The sequence below is a fragment of the Piliocolobus tephrosceles genome, chromosome 4 (assembly GCF_002776525.5).
Source record: "Piliocolobus tephrosceles isolate RC106 chromosome 4, ASM277652v3, whole genome shotgun sequence".
Taxonomy (NCBI): Eukaryota; Metazoa; Chordata; class Mammalia; order Primates; family Cercopithecidae; genus Piliocolobus; species Piliocolobus tephrosceles.
This window is the reverse complement of record NC_045437.1, coordinates 150,197,214-150,217,928: the sequence shown is the minus strand read 5'-3', so window position 1 is coordinate 150,217,928 and position 20,715 is coordinate 150,197,214. Positions and strand designations below refer to the sequence as shown.

The 20,715-nt window shown below is 44.5% G+C and overlaps 2 protein-coding genes across 17 annotated transcripts in view; one reads left to right on the top strand and one right to left on the bottom strand.

Moving 5' to 3' along the window:
• The window catches only part of LOC111528060 (ankyrin repeat and KH domain-containing protein 1), a 140,476-nt gene extending 126,487 nt beyond the window's left edge, over positions 1-13,989 (top strand). For 7 of the 16 annotated variants that reach the window (XM_023194788.2, XM_023194705.2, XM_023194781.2 and 4 more), the window contains 6 exons: positions 1,175-1,426; positions 1,913-2,088; positions 2,746-2,910; positions 6,338-6,447; positions 13,327-13,497; positions 13,647-13,989. In XM_023194788.2, the coding sequence (XP_023050556.1) occupies positions 1,175-1,426; positions 1,913-2,088; positions 2,746-2,910; positions 6,338-6,447; positions 13,327-13,497; positions 13,647-13,650 (878 nt within the window). In that variant the 3' untranslated portion in view covers positions 13,651-13,989. Of the gene's footprint in view, positions 1-1,174; positions 1,427-1,912; positions 2,089-2,745; positions 2,911-3,185; positions 3,683-6,337; positions 6,448-13,326; positions 13,498-13,646 lie in introns of those variants that run through there. The other 9 variants (XM_023194764.1, XM_023194748.1, XM_023194758.2 and 6 more) reach the window with 6 other exon arrangements.
• A 540-nt stretch (positions 13,990-14,529) lies between these two features.
• The window catches only part of SRA1 (steroid receptor RNA activator 1), an 8,423-nt gene continuing 2,237 nt past the window's right edge, over positions 14,530-20,715 (bottom strand). Inside the window, exons 3-5 of the mRNA XM_023194954.1 lie at positions 16,392-16,594; positions 15,479-15,587; positions 14,530-15,328 (exon numbers count right to left, since the gene is read on the bottom strand). Of these exons, the coding sequence (XP_023050722.1) occupies positions 15,120-15,328; positions 15,479-15,587; positions 16,392-16,594 (521 nt within the window). The 3' untranslated portion in view covers positions 14,530-15,119. The remainder of the gene's footprint in view (positions 15,329-15,478; positions 15,588-16,391; positions 16,595-20,715) is intronic.

Sequence of the window (20,715 nt, the reverse complement as noted above, 5' to 3'; positions counted from 1 at the left end):
TTCTGCCTCCCAGGCTCAAGCGATTCTCCTGCCTCAGCCTCCCGAGCAGCTGGGATTACAGGTGCCTGCCACTATGCCTGGCTAATTTTTATATTTTTAGTAGAGACAGGGTTTCACCATGTTGGCCAGGCAGGTCTCAAAACTCCTAACCTTGGGTGATCTGCCTGCCTCAGCCTCCCAAAGTGCTGAGATTACAGGCGTGAGCCACCTGCCTGACCCCTTTGTTCTGTTTATTTCAATGTTTAGAACAGATGAAGTATGTGGTATTGAACAGAATTGGATTTTTTTTTTTTTTTTTTTTTAATGAGCATCATGAAGTAGTCAGTATTGACTTTTTTGACAAGGAAAATTACCCAAATCACCCAAGAGTTCCATTAAGAAGCAAAGCTGTGAATCAAAATCGTATAATGCTTTGCTAACATTTGACCTTATTTCCTTATAGAAGAAAAAAAGGACTGTAGAAAGGGAACAAAGAAAAGACTAACAGGTATAAAGGGTCACCAGATGTTTTCTAGAAAATATGCTAGGTACTGTGCAAATATTGCCACATTTAAGTTAATTTTAAAATGTGGCCGGGAGCGGTGGCACACATCTGTAATCCCAGCACTTTGGGAGGCTGAGGCGGGCAGATCATCTGAGGTCAGGAGTTCAAGACCAGCCTGACCAACATGGAGAAACCCTGTCTCTACTGAAAATACAAAATTAGCTGAGTGAGGTGGTGCATGCCTGTAATCCTAGCTACCCGGGAGGCTGAGGCAGGAGAATCGCTTGAACCCAAGAGGCAGAGGTTGTGGTGAGCCGAGATCACGCCATTGCACTCCAGCCTGGGCAACGAGCAAAATTCTGTCTCAAAAAAAAAAAAAAAAGTGACAATAATGAATAATGTTTTGAGAAGATTATTTAGAGCTAGAATAAAAGCAAATGTGTCCTGCTTCCTTTCTAGCATTGTTTAGTTCAATTGGGAAAACATTTTTTAGACTATTGTTGTATACTTATTATAGGCAGAAGTAGCATAGGATAATGTTTATAGAAATTATATTTTATCTGAATGTTCTTTTAAAATGAAAATTTCTTTACAGAACCTATGTTGTGGAATAGATCTTTCCAACAAGGTTTCTCATATTCTTATAGTTTTTATATGTAATAAAACAATAGAGAAATATTTTGCCACCAGGTGACTCTCCTATTCCATCTGTTTCTTCGGAATCATCTTCACCTCTTTCAGCCACTTCTGCCCCACCAACATTGGGCCAACCAAAAGGAGTCAGTGCCAGTCAAGATCGAAAGATACCTCCCCCAATTGGAACAGAGAGACTGGCCCGAATTCGGCAAGGAGGGTCTGTTGCACAAGCCCCGGTGGGGACCAGTTTTGTTGCTCCCGTTGGACACAGTGGAATCTGGTCATTTGGTGTCAATGCTGTGTCAGGTAAAATTGCCTTGCTCTCTCTCTGGAGGGATATCTTAAGTAAGTTGTAGGTTTGCCATTAAAACTTAGTTCCTTAGATAAACAAAAAAAACTTAGTTCCTTTGTTTAACACTCAATTAGGGAAGGGTGTTTATGTCTTTGAGGAGTTCGATCCAATTTCAGAGTCTGGAATATTGGTTGAGGTAATATATAGAGTTGATCAGAAACAAAAGATTCAAAGTGTGTGTCCTTTCTCTCTTAAGCAATCATTTGAGTTCTTTCAGCACTTAATCTTTTGAAAGACAGGGTAAAGTGGAGTATTCAGAGGACTTTACCTAGTTTTTCAGGAACTGGTTTCTTTGGCTAGCAAGACTGTGATAAATATGCTTTGAGCTCTTCAGAGGAAAGATTTCAATTACATTTGGTAACGTTTGGTAATAACAGTGGTAATATTTTGTTGTTTTATCCAAATAAATATAAAACTTTGTTTTCAATTATTCTTTCCAGAAGGCTTATCAGGTTGGTCGCAATCTGTGATGGGGAACCATCCAATGCATCAACAATTATCAGACCCAAGCACATTCTCCCAACATCAACCAATGGAGAGAGATGATTCTGGAATGGTAGCCCCCTCTAACATTTTTCATCAGCCTATGGCAAGCGGTTTTGTGGATTTTTCTAAAGTGAGTTGACAAACATCACTGTAACTTGTTTGACACTTTGTCAGCCAATGTAGTCACGTTAAGGAATACTTTGTATTGAAATAATGCTCTCTTTTGTTTCTGTGGCTTTGCTAGATCTTTTGCTCAATTTCAAGAGTGCATAGCATTGTCCACAGTAGTTTGTCCTGAAGATGTCCCCATTCCCCGAAAACACCTGAGGGATTTGGGTTTTGCCAGTTCGTGTTCTGCTGCTGCAGCTTTGAGAGAGGCCTCTACCCATCTTAAAAGCTGGCCATGAGTTCACTAATGCTTTCTTGTGTGCTCTGACAGCTTTATGTCAGCAAGCAGTCATGTGGAGTTCCCATTTTCTTCTTAGCTTAAGCTTATTCATGAAACTAAAATATGGGAAAGTTGAGGTTATTTTTATCAAATATGAGAAATTTCCTGATGATTTCATATTGGATTTAGTTTTTTTCTCTCTCTTCTTTTTTGTTGAAAAGCCTTGCAGATGCAGATAAACATTTTGTTTTCTCAACACTGCCATACTGTACTTATAGGATCTTTTGGAGTTCTTTAAATGAGGAAAATTAGAGAAGTCTAAGCTGCTATTATGGGATTTATAGTAATTTTATGATTTATAGTAATTTTATGATTAAATCTTTTTTCCTGCTGTTTTAGGGTCTGCCAATTTCCATGTATGGAGGCACCATAATACCTTCTCATCCTCAGCTTGCTGATGTTCCAGGAGGCCCTCTGTTTAATGGACTTCACAACCCAGATCCTGCTTGGAACCCTATGATAAAAGTTATCCAAAATTCAACTGAATGCACTGATGCCCAGCAGGTAAAATAGGCTTAATGCTCTTTTACTTTTTAGATTTGTCACATCATTCTTTTTGTTTTGTGAGAAGTATAAGTACTGAATATCAAAAGTCATAATTGACCATTTCGATCTGGATTGCTTTTTCAATATCAAGATGATGCTACTGAACACTTTATTTCATATATGTGTATTCTTCCTAGGCAGAAACAGTGAATTGCCATTGCATTTATATATTCATTTTGTAACTGTCTAAAGATTCCTAATTAGAAATTCCAATTTTTCCTCCCCCTTTTCAGATTTGGCCTGGCACGTGGGCACCTCATATTGGAAACATGCATCTCAAATATGTCAACTAAGTTAGAAGGTCTTTACTCTTTAGCCTTGTTTAAGAAACCTATGACCTTGGAAGAACCATGGGGATTTTTTTTAATGTGCCTAAGAAATTTTCTCTGAGGCTTTAGCAATGGAAATTTGATTGCCCATTGTATAAGAACAAATTGATTTCCTATCCACTTGGTTATGTTCTCTGGTTAGTTTAGCCATTTTGAACTTAAGATCATATGACCTTAGTGCTTTTGGCTAAACATACTGAATACTACTTGTATGCAGAAGAGAATTAGTTGATTACATGTTTCAACCTTTTAGGGTGATAAATACATGTATAATTGTTTACATACTTAAAAGGAAAAAGTTGAGTAAATTTCTTGTCATATAGTGGCTCTACATAATGTAGCCTGTATTAATGTGAAATATTTACCAGAATATTCAATAAAAAGATGAACAGTCTTTAGAAGTGGGGTGTGATCCTTTCAGTGGTCATGCAGGTACCACCCAATCCACATTATATTGAACCAGATGGTTAATACTATATTTGTAACAGGCTTCTCACATTTAACACTTGAGTCCCTTCTTAGACTGCCTTGAGAAAGCACTTTTAAGACTATTTACCTATTTATTCTGTGTTAAACGTTCCTTGTTCCCTTGTTGTCTTCTATATCCTTTAACATATGAGAAAGTTTCAAGCTCTGGCAATGTGTCTTATCTGACTTTAGCTAGCGGATAGGCCACTGATAGGTTTTTTCTCTATGGATCTTGAGAATGTCAATAAGAACAATTGGATTTAAATCAGATGACACTAAACAAATGTAGGGACACCCAAATTATCAACTTCAGGTTCCTTCTGTGCTTCCTGACCTTTTTTATCTAAAAGATTTATCCGGTTATAGATATTTTAAGCTTTATATGAGTTGGGACGTAAGAGGGAGGTGACTCCCATTGTTCTGTTGTATTATTGAATCAGACGAGTAATGTTTATAATGTTTATAATGTATATATATTATACTATATACATTATATATTATATAATATATTATTGTAAATAATATATTATATACATTATAATGTATATAATATAAAGTAATGTTTATAAATATGTAATTCTGTAAGTTTTACATGTAGTTACATGTAACTAAGTTACATGTTACATTTTATTATATATATTATATTATTATATATTATATATTATATAATATACATTATTATATAATTATATTATATACATTATGATGTATATAATGTATATAATATAAAGTAATGTTTATAAATATGTGAGTAATTCTGTAAGTTTTACATGTAGTTACATGTAACTAAGTTACATGTTACATTTTACTTAGTTACATGTAACTAAGTAATGCTTAGTTCCGTGGCCCTAAGCATGGAGTCAGTATGTTGAACAAGCTAAACAGAGGAACCCTGGAATGGGCTGCTTTGGCCAAACCATAGGCTATGCCGAGAAGGAAAAGTTATCCCAATGAAAAGTATAGTCATCAACTTACTTGTGTTTTAATAAAGCTGAATTTTTCCTGGTCAGTATAGGCAATACAGAAAAGAAAACAAGAAAATGTTTGGAGCTGATAGAGAAGCCAAAACTCATATCAAGGCAAAGACGGATGCACAGAAAAAAAGTAGTAACTAGGGCCAGAACTATGTTAGCAGCACCTTTCTACAGTCATGCCAACAGGAATTCTTAACTTTCTCTGCCCAGGTCCTAAAGCTAGGACCACATCAGGCACACCATGTTTGATCTGTGTCAGATATACCTGCTTCTTTTATCTTCTATATCATCTTACATATGAGAAAAGCTTCCTTAATTAAGCTTATGTCTTATTTTGTGTTTTGAATGGATTTTGAAAGTTTTATTTGTATTGAAGCTACTACTCTGTAGTGATTGATAACCACATCAAGTATCATTAAGGGGCCCCTTGACCTTTGTGGGGGCAGTTGGGTGGGGCACAAAAGACTCATTGGATCACTTGTATATCTTGCTGTTTCCACTTAACATTAACAGCAACAAGAAAAATCACCTAAAATTGGTGAAATGAATGAAACTACTCTTGATGAAATATATACTAGTGAGAAATAATATTAAATAAATTATTCAGTGGGACAAAAAGGTGAGTTTTATTCTATCTTAACTATCTACAATGCATTTGAATTGTCTGGAGGAGCCCTTAAGTCCATATTCTGCACCTTGAGGACAACCAAATGAGAAATTTTATTTCAGGTCAGTAACTAGAATTTATGAAGAGAAAGGAGATAATTATGAGGAATCCCTAGGAAAATTGGGAGGAAAACAACAGTTGTGCAGTTGGGAGTAGTTCTTTAGGATACGCTCCTCCCTTCCCTCTTACCAGCACTTCCTTCCTTTCTTTCTGACTATTTGGATCCCAGTAGCCTGCTCCCAACCTCATTTCGCCTGCTAAATCTCTTCTTCCTCTGCCTGCCTCTTCCTGGCACTACTTTACTGCTATTTTACCAACCTGAACATTTGGATAAAACCTAGCTCAGGTAAGAACTTAATTACTTTCAAAATATATAAGGGATATGGGAGGAGACAGCATGGGTACAGTGGAACAGTAGTCAGAGCCTAAATTCTATTTTCTTTTCTGCCACTTGAAGCCTTATGGTCTTAAGCAAATCATCTCACCTTTCTGGGCTTCACTTTTCTCATCTGAAATTGAACTCGAGTCTTCTAGTTCTAACACAGGATTTCTTCTTGTGAATAAGAATATAAGATATGGAAATATTAGAAGCCATTAGATTGTTTACAGTGCTGAAGTTTGAGAGCCCCTAGCATTGGTTCTGATAAGGAATCGAAATAAATCCTGCCATTATTATGGGGGCCAGTATTGAGATTTTTAGTGGAGGTAGAAGAAGTCCTTGCACATCTTTAGTGAGCCTTCAAGTCATGAAGAAACATCCTGCTAAGGTATAGATCAAACCCAGTGAAATGAAACTATAGGAATGAAACTATATCATCAAGGTTTCTGGACCCACTTATTTCAACTTGTGTTCAATGTAATAAAATTCCGCTACCAATAAAATTATTGATGTTTTAAGACCCTTTAAACCTATTGTGGCTACAGTGTGCTGACTTGCCCTTTTATAGGCCAGTCTGCTTCCTTCAGTCCCTGCTCTCAAAGGGGAAATCCCATCACCTCAGCTAACCAGACCGAAGAAGAGAATTGGACGGCCGATGGTGGCCTCTCCTAACCAGAGGTAAGACATTTTAGGACTTGGAACTATGGTTTCCCTCTCTTCACGTAGATTCTGGCCAAGTCCTCCTCCCAATCCCAAAACTGTGCAAGAGAGAACCATCCTCAGTTTTAGTTAACTTATAGAAGGGGAGGCCGGGCGTGGTGGCTCACGCTTGTAATCCCAGCACTTTGGGAGGCCGAGGTGGGTGGATCACCTGAGGTCAGGAGTTTGAGACCATCTTGGGCAACATGGTGAAACCCTGTCTCTACTAAAAATACAAAAGTTGGCCGGGCATGGTGGCTCACGCCTATAATCTCAGCACTCTGGGAGGCCGAGGCAGGCGGATCACAAGGTCAGGAGATCGAGACAATCCTGGTTAACACAGTGAAACCCCATCTCTACTAACAATATAAAAAATTAGCCAGGTGTGGTGGCGGGTGCCAGCTACTCGGGAAGCTGAGGCAGGAGAATGGTGTGAACCCGGGAGGCGGAGCTTGCAGTGAGCCGAGATCACACCACTGAACTCCAGCCTAGGCGACAGAGCCAGACTCCATCTCAAAAAAAAAAAAAAGTTAGCCAAGTGTGGTGGCGTGTGCCTGTAATTCCAGCTACTCAGCAAGCTGATGCAGGAGAATCGCTAGAACCCAGGAGGTGGAAGCTGCAGTGAGCCAAGATCACACTACTACAGTCCAGCCTGGGCGACAGAGCAAGACTCTGTCTCAAAAAAAAAAAAGGGAAAGGCTGGCTACATTACTACATTACAATTTCAAGCCAGAGAGAGGAGTACTTAGTATATGTGGTTCTGTCCCACTGTTTAAGACCTTTGGGTCCGGGTGCGGTGGCTCATGCCTGTAATCCCAGCACTTTGGGAGGCCGAGGCGGGTGGATAACCTGAGGTCAGGAGTTCGAGACCAGCCTGGCCAACATGGTGAAACCCCGTCTCTACTAAAAATACAAAAATTGGCCGGGCGTGGTGGTATGCGCCTGTAATCCCAGCTACTCGGGAGGCTGAGGCAGGAGAATCACTTGAACCCAGGAGGCGGAGGTTGCAGTGAGCCGAGATCGCGCCATCGCACTCCAGCCTGGGTGATAAGAGCAAGACTTCATCTAAAGAAAAAACAAAAACAAAAACGAAAAGCCCTTTGACCACATTGTAAATCCAAGAAAAGGCAAGCAAGCCTGTAGGAAAACAGCTTCTGAATGAACATCTTGTTCTCTGACTAACAAGAAGCATTTCTACCAAGACATACAACTGGTTATGATGTCTTCCCAGTGGACCCTGCCCCCTATAGTGAGGGGCTCTGGTAATGCTGCATTTTCCATTTATCCTCAGTGATTTGTCATTTGCAAATAGGCAGGTTCATATGCCTCCATCCTCTCCTTTAGGCAATGGGTGAGAGAAAGGTGGTTTTAAGTATCAAAAACTTAAGTGTGTTAAGACCACCTCCAATAAAAGGCATGACCCTGGGCTTCAACACCTAATTTGGAAAAGAAGAGCATGAATCAAATGCTTAAATGTGAATCCAGAGTAATTTGCCTGATAACAGAGGCCTGGTATTTCCTTATAGGTTTAATCAGATATCTGGGGGTGGGGCCTGGGCATAGGTATTTTTAAACACTTCCATATTCTAATAGGTAATTAGTTGTTTTTTATTGTTTAATGAGATGGAGTCTCACTCTGTTGCTTAGGCTGGAGTGCATTGATGCCATCTTGCCTCACTGCAACCTCCACCTCCTGAGTTCAAGCAATTCTCCTACCTCAGCCTCCCAAGTAGCTGGGATTACAGGCGCACACCACCACCTGGCTAATTTTTGTATTTTTAGTAGAGATGGGGTTTCTTCATGTTTGCCACGCTGGTCTTGAACTCCTGACCTCAAGTGATTCGCCTCCCTCAGCCTCCCAGAGTGCTGGGATTACAGGCATGAACCACCTTGCCCAGCCAGTAATTAGTATTGACCTCTGATTTAAATTCTTGTTTCTTCATCCAGATTGCATGGATGATGAATCTGGCTTTCTCTCTAAAGCCAGCTACGTATTCCCCAGCCCTTATAGCACACAGTGACTCCAGAAGAGTTACCTGCAAGCAGTAGTCATTATAGTAGTAGTAACTGCAGCTATTATTTTGTGGTAGAAATTAATAGAAGGAAGACCTCACTTCCACAATGACCGTTCTTGAAAATCTTTGATGCTTTTCTCAAAAAATGAGTCCCTATTTCCGACTCATCTTTCTCAGTCTCTTTTGGTGAATTCTTTTTCTCTACTACCTTTTGAATAAATAAATGTTGACATGCCCAGGTTTCTATACTGTATTTTCTCCCCAGATGATCTCATCCCACATTTATTTAGTTATAAATGGAGACAGGGTCTTGCTGTATTGCCCAGGTCTTGAACTCCTGGGCTCAAGCAGTCCTCCCACCTCAGCCTCCCAAAATGGTGGAATTAACAGGTGTGAGCCACCGATCCTAGCCCATCCCCACACTCTTGAATTTCACACTACCCAAATTTGAGCCACTAACTAAAAGTTCTCCCCATGGCTTCAGTATATCTAGCTTCCTACTGTGCTCCATCTGGACACATATTATTCATTCTCATACAAGATATGCTGCTCTTCTTGTTTTCCCTATCATATTAGTTGGTGCTACTAGCCACCAAGACTCTCAAGCCAAAAGACTGAAAATTATCCTAGTTTACACTTTCTCTCACCCCACTCTTAATCAGTCACTTTATTCTTCTTCTGTGTATCTGAACCTCATCCACTTCTCTCCATCCTCACAGCCACCACCCGTTTGCCCACCTAGTTTCACTAGGCTGGACTCTCCACCCTCAAATCTCACCATCCTCCACGCTATTCTCGCATTCCCCCTGTCACTTTCTCACCTTGTATAAAAGGTGAGTTATCATAAATGATTCACTGCAATCTGTTCCTAAGCTTTACTCTCCAGCACTGCTAAGACACTTCATTTTGGCATGCACCATTTTGTAAGACACCCAAAATCCTTTTCGGGACAATAAAATATGCAAACCCTTGCTACCTGAAGTGTGTTTCTGAGGCCCTGAAGCATTTGCATTACTGTATTAAAAATTCACAGTTGCAGCCAGGCCTGGTGGCTCATGCCTGTAACTCTAGCACTTTGGGAGGCGAAGGCAGGCAGATCACTGGAGATCAGGAGTTCGAGACCAACTTGGCTAACATAGTGAAACCCGGTCTCTACTAAAAATACAAAAAATTAGCGAAGTGTGGTGGTGGGTGCCTGTAATTCCAGCTACTCGGGAGGCTGAGGCAGGAGAATTGCTTGAAGCCAGGAGGCAGAGGTTGCAGTGAGCCGAGATCATGGCACTGCACTCTAGCTTGGGTGACAGAGCAAGACTCCATCTTAAAAAGAAAAAAATCAGCCAGGTGTGGTGGCTCACACCTGTAATCCTAGCACTTTGGGAGGCTGAGGCAGGCGGATCACTTGAGGTCGGGAGTTCCAGACCAGCCTGACCAACATGGAGAACCCCTGTCTCTACTAAAAATACAAAATTAGCTGGGTGTGGTGGTGCATACCTATAATCCCAGCTACTCTGGAGGCTGAGGCAGGAGAATCACTTAAACCTGGGAAGCGGAGGTTGCGGTGAGCCAAGATCATGCCATTACACTCTAGCCTGGGCGACAATAGTGAAACTCCATCTCAAAAAAAAAAAAATCCACAATTGGCTGGGCTCAGTGGCTCATGCCTGTAATCTCAACACTTTGGGAGGCCAAGGTGGGAGCATCACTTAAGCCCACGAGTTTGAGACCAGCCTGGGCAACATAGTGCGACCCTGCCTTTACAAAATATTTAAAAATTAGCCAGGTACAGTGGCATACACCTGTGGTCCCAGATATTCAGGACACTGAAGTGGGAGGGTCACCTGAGCCCAGGAGGTTGAGACTGCAGTGAGCCATGATTGTACCACTACACTCCAGCTTGGGTGACAGTGAGACCCTGTTTCAAAAAAAAACAATCCAAAATCTCACCCCAGACCAATACTGTGTCAGAATTCTCATTTTAACAATATCTCCAGATGATTTATATGCACATTAAAGTTTGAGAAGCTGGCCAGGTGTGGTGGCTCACACTTATAATACCAGCACTTTGGGAGGCCGAGGCAGGTAGGTTACTTGAGCTCAGGAGTTTGAGACCGGCCTGGGCAACATGGTGAAACCTTGTCTCTACAAAAAATACCAAAATTAGCCCACTGGTGGCAGGCGCCTGTGGTCCCAGCTACTCAGGAGGCTGAAGTGGGATGATGCCCTGAGCCCAGGAGGCAGAGTTTGCAGTGAGCTGAGATTACACCACTGCATTCCAGCCTGGGCAGCAGAGCAAAACCCTATCTCAGAAAATAAATAGTTTGAGAAGCAGTATTTTTTTAAATGAGTGAAGAAATCAGACCTAAGGAGAAATCTGATGAAACCAGAGCTGAGGGAATATTGATAAATGGATACAGTCAGGTGGTCTATACTTAATTTTTGGTGAGGGGAAGGGACAGTGGAGGCAGTGCTGATTTTGAGGAAGCCAGAGGACAGCTGGATGAATTCAAGATTTCCAGTGTATATACATCTTCACCAATCCCACCAACTCGCTCCAGCCTGTCTTATCACTCTGTCTACATAAAAAAAACTTACCTCCGAGGTCAAACTCTCTGACCTTTCTTTCCTGCTGACTAAAGACCAAGCCCTCCTCACTAGCCCCCTGCCCTTCCTTAGTTAACTGGTAGAGAGATCAAAGGGCAGGCCTCCTGACTGGTGATGCCTCAGCTGTAGCCCCCAAACTTGACTCATCCTTTTATTAGTCCAGGTACCACTTCTTCAGAAAGATGACCAGCCCTCCCTGACCTTCCCTTTCCTGCTGTGCTCCAGGCCATCAAGGCATGTTCACTCCGTACTGCTTTTGTTTTGAGACAGGGTCTGGCTCTGTCACCCAGGCTGGAGTGCAGTGACACGATCTCCGCTCACTGCAACCTCCGCCCCCTGGGTTCAACCCATCCTTCCACCTCAGCTTCCCAAGTAGCTGGGTCCACAGGTGTATGCTGCCACACCCGGCTAACTTTTGTATTTTTAGTAGAGACTAGGTTTCACCATGTTGCCCAGGCTGGTCTCAGACTCCTGGGCTCAAGCAATCCACCCACCTTAGCCTCCCAAAGTGCTGGGAGTACAGGCATGAGCACCTGGCCTTGTACTGTTATACTGTTTATGGGAGGCAGTACACTGCTGGGTTTAAGGGCACAGTCCTGGAATCAGATGCAGTCAGATTTGAATCCCAGCTTCCCTTCCTGCAAGATGTGTGACTTTGGCTAATCATAGTGCTTTACTATCTGAAAGCTGGCGAGGAATGGGTGAACTAGTACAGGATAAAAATGCTTGCCCTACTTCACCTGCCCCCAGCTCCCAGCTATGAACAGTAAATAGCTGAGCTGCTGCAGCACTCAGAGGCAGGTTGGCCAGCTCTGGGCCAGCAGGAACTGGAAGCCGGTGCGGGGCCTGGGACTTTGGACGCATTTCCAGCTTTCTCTGAACCGGGCAGGTTTCCTATCAGATAGGGCGGGACTGTCAGGTTGAGTGACAGCCGGTGGCCCGCCCTGGGCGTGATGTTCTAGTGTTACCAGCAGCTGCACGTGGTCGGTTGAGTCCGCCTCAGACTCAGAGCTGCGCCCCTTGACCTCAACACCAGGCGGTTACTTTGCTGCCCCTCCCGCTCGCTATGTCAATGTCCACTAGCTGCCCGATTCCCTGGGGCCGGGACCAGCTGCCCGACTGCTACAGCACCACGCCGGGGGGCAGCACCACGCCGGGGGGCACGCTATACGCCACTACCCCAGGAGGTCAGCGGGCCGGGCAGGGGTCCACAGGCTGTGGACATATTAGCGTGTGCTTGTTGTTGCGGGTCGGGGGTAGGGGAAGGACAGGCCTAGGACTTGTCTGCAGGCCCCTCTACAGGTAGCTTTGGGGGAGAATGGAGCGGAAGCTCAGTTCCCAAAAACTTCTAAGTGATGCAACGAGGCCATGAGCCTAGCTTCCGTGTGTTTGGGCTGTAATCCTTCATTGTGGTCTGGGTTCTTGGCACCTTACATGTGCTCCTTACCCCTCGTGACTTTGCTTCCTAGGAATAGGGGCCAGGGCCCCTACTGAGCGTGACCTCAGCCGGAAACACCGGGTTTTGAGAAGTGGAATGGCTAGAACAGTTGGGGCAGTTGCTCCATTTATGTGTTGCTGGCTGGCGTCTGTTTGGTTGGGCGAGCAGCCTGGGATCACGAGCTGCTGGGCTCCCGACCCAGGGATTCCTGCCATGCAGAAGCGGAGGGGAGGAACAGGGCAGGGCCCTTTGAGGACATTATGCGGCCAAGTTCCTCTGAGCTAGTATGAACCTTATAGGACCTGGGAGGGGTCAGGATTAGAACAGTACTGTTTCTCCTCCTGGCAGGAGATAGCCCAGGTGACAGCACTGAGTGGAACCCTTCACAATTATTTCATTTCTTGAATCACCTGAGGCTATTAGTCTAGGTCTCACTTTCACTGGTGAGACCAAAGCAAGGAGGTTTCAGAGTGGCAGAGGAGCAGCATGAAGTACCTGAACTCCAAGTTTGGTGTTCCTCTTAGAGCCAAGATCTGAAGCTCCCCCAAACATAAAGCCCCTGCCTATACCAGCTGGGATGCCCCACTTGCTTTATACCCACATCTTGGTTAGGTCTGGAAGATTTTAAGCACTATGAAAGCTTGTCTGCTGAGAACCTAGCTGGGCTTCAGAGCAGATGTCCTTGATACACAGGGAAATTCAACACCGCCCTCACGTCCAGGCCCCAAAAGGCCTGAGTCTGGGACCCCAGTCACCTCTGTACCCAAGCTCCTGACTCTTACCTCAGTCCCAACCCCTTGACAGGCACCAGGATCATCTACGACCGAAAGTTCCTGCTGGAGTGCAAGAACTCACCCATTGCCCGGACACCCTCCTGCTGCCTTCCTCAGATTCCCGGGGTCACAACTCCTCCAACAGCCCCACTCTCCAAGCTGGAGGAGCTGAAGGAGCAGGAGACAGAGGAAGAGATACCCGGTAAGGAAAGCAGGAATTAAGAATTGTCCCAGCCGTTGAGTTCAAATGCCACTGTGACACTGTGTGGGGGTTCAATTCCAAGAGGGGTTTCTGCACTGCCTGCAGATCCTCAGACCAGCAACCTGTCCTCCTGCCTTTTCTCTCTCCAGATGACGCTCAATTTGAAATGGACATCTAATCCAGTGCAGATGACCCAGCATGTGGAGTTACAGAGGGATCCCTCATGCCACTGCTGCCACCACCTCTTCTTGGGGCATCCAGAGGCCAGCTGGCCTCATCTAATCTGGAAGGGAGTGACTTGTTAGTTCCAGGCCTCCTTTAGTTCTGAGGCAGCTAGACCAGGGATAGGAGTGGGCAACTTGCCAAGCCCTTAACTCTACTTCCTCTTTGGTCTGTGGTGGTACTCCTAACCCTAAACCCTCTATGCTCAGGGGCTGGAACTGGGGAATGGAGTAAGTCACCTTCTGGCTGCTTAGTAAACACTCAAAGAAATGCCTTGACTCCAGTGTTCTCAATGCTTATTTTCTCATCTCAGCCACACAGCTGAGGGCCCTGGCAGGCCTGGTTAAGCTCAGAGGCCTCAGATCCATTCCCAGTTCCCACCAGGCCCACTTCCAGCAATAATTAGAACCTGAGGCATACTACAGTGGCAGGTTACATGAGCCTCCAAACCATAAACAGCAATAGCTTGGCCGCTGCCAAGGGCTGTTCCTGTCTTTCCAGGAAGCAGCCTTCCTGGAACCAGGACCCTGCCCAGCAACCCCTCCCTTTTCCATGCCAAAGCAGGACTCTTGGAAAACAGGGGCTGTCCCAGCCTATAGCCATCCCCAGTCTCCCCCCACGCCTTTTCTGCTTACCACCTCTAAGTACCAGTTCCTCTATTCCAACACCAAAAACCTTGTACCCTCCCTTCTCACAGCATGATAATCCACCAAGTACCTCTCTCAAAGGGTTATAAGAGACCTTAGAGTTCACATTGAAACCCAAAATGAGGCAGCAGCTTGTTTGGCATGTCAGTTAAAATCCCATATCTCAGTAATCTGGTCTTTTTCTCCTTGGATTTATACAGCAAAAATCCCACTCAGTGTGGTTCTAATCTCTGTAACACCTGTATCTCAAGGGTGATACAGTGCAAATAGGACTGTCTTTCTTTTTGTTGAGGGAAAAGTCTCCCCGTTCTATTTGAGTCTGTTCTCATGCTGAAATGAAACCATCCAAACACAGAGCTGCTCCACCCAGCACAGGATGTGCTTTCAGTCTAATTTGGGAAAAAAGGTAGGCAGTAGTCTGACTGTACCCAGCAGATCCCTTCCTGATGAATGGAGAAGGGAGAACAGACGTTTGCAGATGCACAGGGGGCAGGGCAGTTGAGGACACCAGAGGGGACTAGCTTGGCACAGGAAGGGTTCATCTCTCCTACCCAAGGCCCACCACAGAGATGTTTTTATTGAAATGCATGTTATGAGTAACACATGAACTCCCTCTGACCCAGGTGGGACCTCTTCCCTTATAGGTGGGTCAGGCCCAGTGGGACAGTCTTGGTGGTGGTAAGAAGGGAGCCAAGTGAGAGAAGGCCTCCAAGGCATAGGAGATGGTGTCCGGTGAGTCTGCGGAACCGAGGATTATGGAGCCTGCTGGAAGCCTGGTATGGTGTGGTTCTCAGCTGTGGCTGCAGATTTCTCTTCATTGGCTGCCTCTTCTGAAAACAGACTCCTCTTTTCTGCAATTAATCTTTTAACTCCTACCATCCACTGACTGACCTCAGTCACATAGTCAACCATGAGTGAGCGGTGGATGTCATCTGCTGCGTCCCACCGATGGCTTGAAAGCTCTGAAGAGAGATGGGGATTGAGCAAGCAGCCTGTGGTACAAGAGCTTCCATGCCTCCCCTCCCAGTCAATCAAAATCTCAGCACTTGCTCCAGCACAGCCAGCCACAGCAGGACAAGGGATTTAGGCTATATCAAAGAACCCACCCATACCTTGCACCAGTACAGCCATTCTCTTCTTTACAGGTATTGACAACTTTCCTCCAGCCCACTGTTCCTGCAGCAGTGCCAGGCGTCGGCTGATGTCATCACATACCTGCTTCTAAGAGACAGAAGCCCCCCTCCGATTCAGTGCTGCCAGCCCAATGAGGGGAAGAGAGAGGAGGGCAGCACCACATAAGAAGCACCTGCTTTCTCTGGCCCACACTTTAGAGTTCTGGTTCTTTACCCAAAGATTAGAGGTCCCACTGAGAACCTGATGAGTCCTTCCCCTGCTGTGTTCTTCTGACACTGCCTGATGTTTCATTGAAAAGTAGAGGTCATTAAACGGAACTCTCTCATCTTCCCACCACCAGTCCTCCTAACCCACCTCCTCCTATGACTAGAATTTTAAAATTTCAGGGGCTTCTCAGACTCTCAGAAGCTCATCCTGTAGCATTACTTCACAAAAAGAAAACTAAGAGCCAAAGAGGTGAAATTACCCATGCTACTTTCCCTTTAAGACATTCTTCAGATCTCTTTTTCTAAGAACTAAGAAAACACTATAGCTAGAAGAGGTTTCTTTCTCCCTAACTGGGCACAATATAAATTTCCTGAGAATAACATCAACAGGGTCTACTCTGAATGGCATGGAGGTACAGAAAATCAGGTTGTTTACTAATAGGAGCTGAATTCAACTCTTGTTCCCACAGCATCTTCTACTGATTGGTCTTCAAAAGTCTGTTAATGCTCCTGAAATCCTGTGTTCATTTCTCTGGGAAGGCCTTAGCAGATTCTGAAGGAGTCCATAACTCTAAAAGGACTAAGAGCCATTGTCCATTGGGTCAGAGGGTCTATCTCTGGGAGCCATTCCTGCATTTGGCTGTGGATGGAAGCCCTCTCTAACCTCTGATGTGCCAGGGCTTACCCTTGTGTGGCCACGGCAGTCTTCCAATGCCTGTTCCAAAGGTCTCAGCACATCCTCCATCAGAGCCTCAGACTCGACTGGGAAACTTGTAGGCTCCATACCAGAGGCAGGAACACTCCCCACAGGTGGGGACCTGGGAGCCTTACTTGAAGGAGGTGGAGGCCCCATTGGGGGAGGCCCAGGAGAAGTCTCTGATGTGGGGACTGAAAAGGTACAGCAGGATCAAGCAACATGGCTTAAATGGGTAAGAAGTTTAACTCTAAATTCACCCCTTCTAAGAAGGGCTACTCTCTGAGACAACTTATTCATTCAAAAATATGCATTTATGAAGTCCCCACTCTATGCAAGACAATATGCTAGGCACTAAAGATTAGAAAAGTAAACCAGGTGGCCGGGTGTGGTGGATACGCCTGTAATCCCAGCACTTTGGGAGGCTGAAGTGGGCAGATCACCTGAGGTTGGGAGTTCAAGACCAGCCTGGCCAACAAGGCGAAACCCCGAGTCTACTAAAAATACAAAAATTAGCCGGGCATGGTGGCGCATGCCTGTAATCCCAGCTACTCAGGAGGCTGAGGCAGGAGAATCGCTTGAACCCAGGAGGCAGAGGTTGCGGTAAGCCAAGATGGTGCCATTGCACTCCAGCCTGGGCAACAAGAGTGAAACTGTCTCAAAAAAGAAAAGAAGAGAAGAAAGGTAAACCAGGCCTGGGCACAGTGGCTCACGCCTGTAATACTAACACTTTGAGAGGCCAAGGTAGGAGGATCACCTGAGCTCGGGAGTTCAAAACCAGCCTGGGCAATATAGTGACACCTCATCTCTACAAAAAAAATATTTAAATTAGTCGAGTGTGGTGGCACACACCTATAGTCCTGGCTACTCAAGAGGAAGTAAACCAGACAGATTAAGTTCCTGACCTCAGAAAGCTTAATTCTAGAGGGAGGGAAAAAAACACAAAATTACTAAATTATGTTACATGCTACCAAGAAATAAAATGGTTTATGCAATAAAGAGAAATGGGAGAACCTATCTAGACTAAGTGTTCAGGAAGGCCTTCTGAGGTACATTTAAGTTTAGCTGAGCTCACTCGCTATGTGACTTTCAGCAAGTTACTTTCAACCAGAGCTTAGGTTCCTCTTCCGTAAAATGGGGATGTATATAATGCCACTTATTTCACAAGGTTGCAGTGAAGATTAGGAATATAGGTACAGGCTGAGTGTGGTGACACATGCCTCCAATCCCAGCACACTGGGAGGCTGAGACAGGAAGATAGCTTGAGCCCAGGAGTTTGAGAGCAGCCTAAGCAGCATAGTAAGACCCTCATTAAAAAAAAAAAAAAAAAAACAACACAATATATATATATATATATACAGTTGCTAGTGTGTAGCAAAAAGTACAAACTGAGCTGTTTTTATTAAATTGAGAACTAATGGATGAGATAGATGCAGCTATGAAGAGTTGAAGGAACATGTACTAGGTAGAGGTGAGAGCAGTGCCCAAGAAGCAGGAAAACTTTTGACTTGTTCAAGAACAAAAATGAGGCCTGTAGGGCTAAAAACTGTTATCACTGAAGAAAGTAGTATGAGCTATCATTAGAGAGGTAAGCAGAGGGTCCAGACCCTGTGGGGTTTTGGAAGAGTTTGGTCTTGAGTCAGTGGTACTGGGAAGCCACTGCAGGTTTATAAAAGCAAGGGGTGATGTGACCAGACTTACTCTTAAACATGTATGCTCTGTGAAAAACTGATGAAAACAAGTCAACAATGGTGGCAGGAACACCAGTTGAGAGGTTGAATAGTTCAGGAAAGAGATAATGCTGGCATGGACTAGGGTAAAAGAGTAGATGAGGGGAATGGAGTAGTCAGATTTACTTAAGAGGAAGTAGCAACAGGAGTGGATTGGGAGTGAGGAAGAGAGAAGTCAAGGTGACTCTTAGTTTCTGATTTTAGTAATGGGAACCACTAACAGAAAGACTGGAAAAGTCAAAAGTTTACTTTTAGGTACCAACATCCACAACGATGATTGATTCATTTAATAATTTGGCGTTTCAGTTGACCTCTTCACCTCCAGTGATCATTTTTTCCCACCCTACATCAGCCTCTCATCCCCCTGCCTTGTTCACAACACTATCACCTCCAAAATCTGATCACCCCCTTACCCCTTCCAGCTCAGCTACTTTGATTTCAATGTACATTAACGTGGTCACTCGTCACTCCCTTATAAATATTTTTACCTCCTTTATCTCCTCCCATTGTCCCACTTTCCTAGTTAAACCCAACTTGCTTGCACTTGGGAGGGAAAACAGAGCCATGCTGACACTTTAAATTCATGGCCACAGATTTTAAAAGGTACCAAACACTGCCTGGACATTTTGGCTCATTTTTTCCACTCTTCAGAACTTCTCTTCCTTTCCCTGCTATCTTCTTCTGACACTGCCTGATGTTTCATTGAAAAGTAGAGGTCATTAAACAGGAACTGTCTCATCTTCCCACCACCAGTCCTCCTAACCCACCTGCATCTGTGGCCACTTTTCTTCCTTTTGTAATAGATGAAAACGTTCCTGCTCCTATCAAAAGCCATCTTTCCAGCTGTAGTCTGCATCCTAGCCTCTCTTGTCTTCTCTAGACTTCCCTACTGTAACTATCTTCTCTTGCATCATCAGTTCTCCCTCTCTACTGAATCATCCCATTAGCGTACAAACATGCTCTAGTATATTACTATCAAAACACTCCCTTCACGTTCCATTTTCAGATACTGTCTCATTTCTTATCTCCACAGAATTTGAGTGAACTGTTTATAGTCACTCTCCCTACTTTTCACATTCTCTCCTCAGCCCATTCCAGCTGAGTTTCTGTTCTCACTAATGCAGAGACTGCTTGTTATGATCACTAGTGACTGCTATGTTTGTCAAATCTAGTGGTTCGTTTTTTTCTTTTTTTTTGAGATGGAGTCCCAGGCTGGAGTGCAATGGTGCGATCTCAGCTCACTGCAGCCTCCACCTCCCAGGTTCAAATGATTCTCCTGCCTCAGCCTCCCGAGTAGCTGGGATTACAGGTACCCACCACTATACCTGGCTACTTTTTGTATTTTTAGTAGAGAGGGGGTTTTACCATGTTGGCTAGGCTGGTCTTGAACTCCTGACCTCGTCATCTACCCGCCTCAGCCTCCAAAGTGCTGGGATTACAGGTGTGAGCCACTGCGCCTGGCCCCTTGTCTCTATCTTGATGTCTCAGCAGCATTCATCACTATTGATTCATGTCTTTACACTCTCCTATTTTTTTATTTTGGTTTTGGTTTTGTCACAGATTCTCGCTCTGTCACCCAGGCTGGAGTGCAGTGGCGTGATGTCGGCTCACCGCAACCTCCGCCTCCAAAGTTCAAGCGTTTCTCCTGCCTCACCCTCCCAAGTAGCTGGTATTACAGGCCCGGCTAATTTTTATATTTTTAGTAGAGACAGGGTTTCGCCATGTTGGCCAGGCTGGTCTTGAACTTCTTATCTCAGGTGATCTGCCCGCCTTGGCCTCCCCAAGTGCTGGGATTACAGGCATGACTCACTGCGCCTGGCCTCTTCTATTTTCTTCTTTGGCCACTTCCCCATCTCCTTTGATGATTCCTTCTCAACCTTGAAATGCTAGAGTGCCCTACGGCTCTGTCCCTGGCCTTATTCAAGCTCGTGACATCAAATACCATCCTAGTAATGGTGACTTATTTCTCTAATTCTGGCTTAGACTTTTCCCGAAAAATAACGGCCTAAATTTCATATGGGCCCCCCCAAAAAACTCCCCCTCCCCAAAACCACTATCCCCCAGTCTTCCTATATCAAGCAAAAAAATTTAGTTATATGGATTCCTCCTAATCTACTCATTCCTACTGACCTTGTCCATCTCATATCCATCCAACTCCTACCACCCTTATGCAAATCGTTAAATCGTGCCTATATTACCATAATAGCTGTAATTTGTCTTTCCACTCCCCTAAAATCTTGTTTTCACACAAAGACCGTGATCTTTCCAAAATGTCAATCAGTCCCTGGTTCTCAAGCTAGGAAGATAGTGCCCACAGGGCAAATGTCTGGAAACACTTTTGGCTATCACAACTGGGTGGATGCTACTGGCATCTATTGGATAGAAGTCAGAGTTGCTGATAAACACACAGGAAAGTCCGTCACAAAGAATTATCTGGCCACAACCTATCAATACTGCTGAGTTTAAGAAACCAAGCCGGCCGGGCACGGTGGCTCAAGCCTGTAATCCCAGCACTTTGGGAGGCTGAGATGGGCGGATCACGAGGTCAGGAGATCGAGACCATCCTGGCTAACACAGTGAAACCC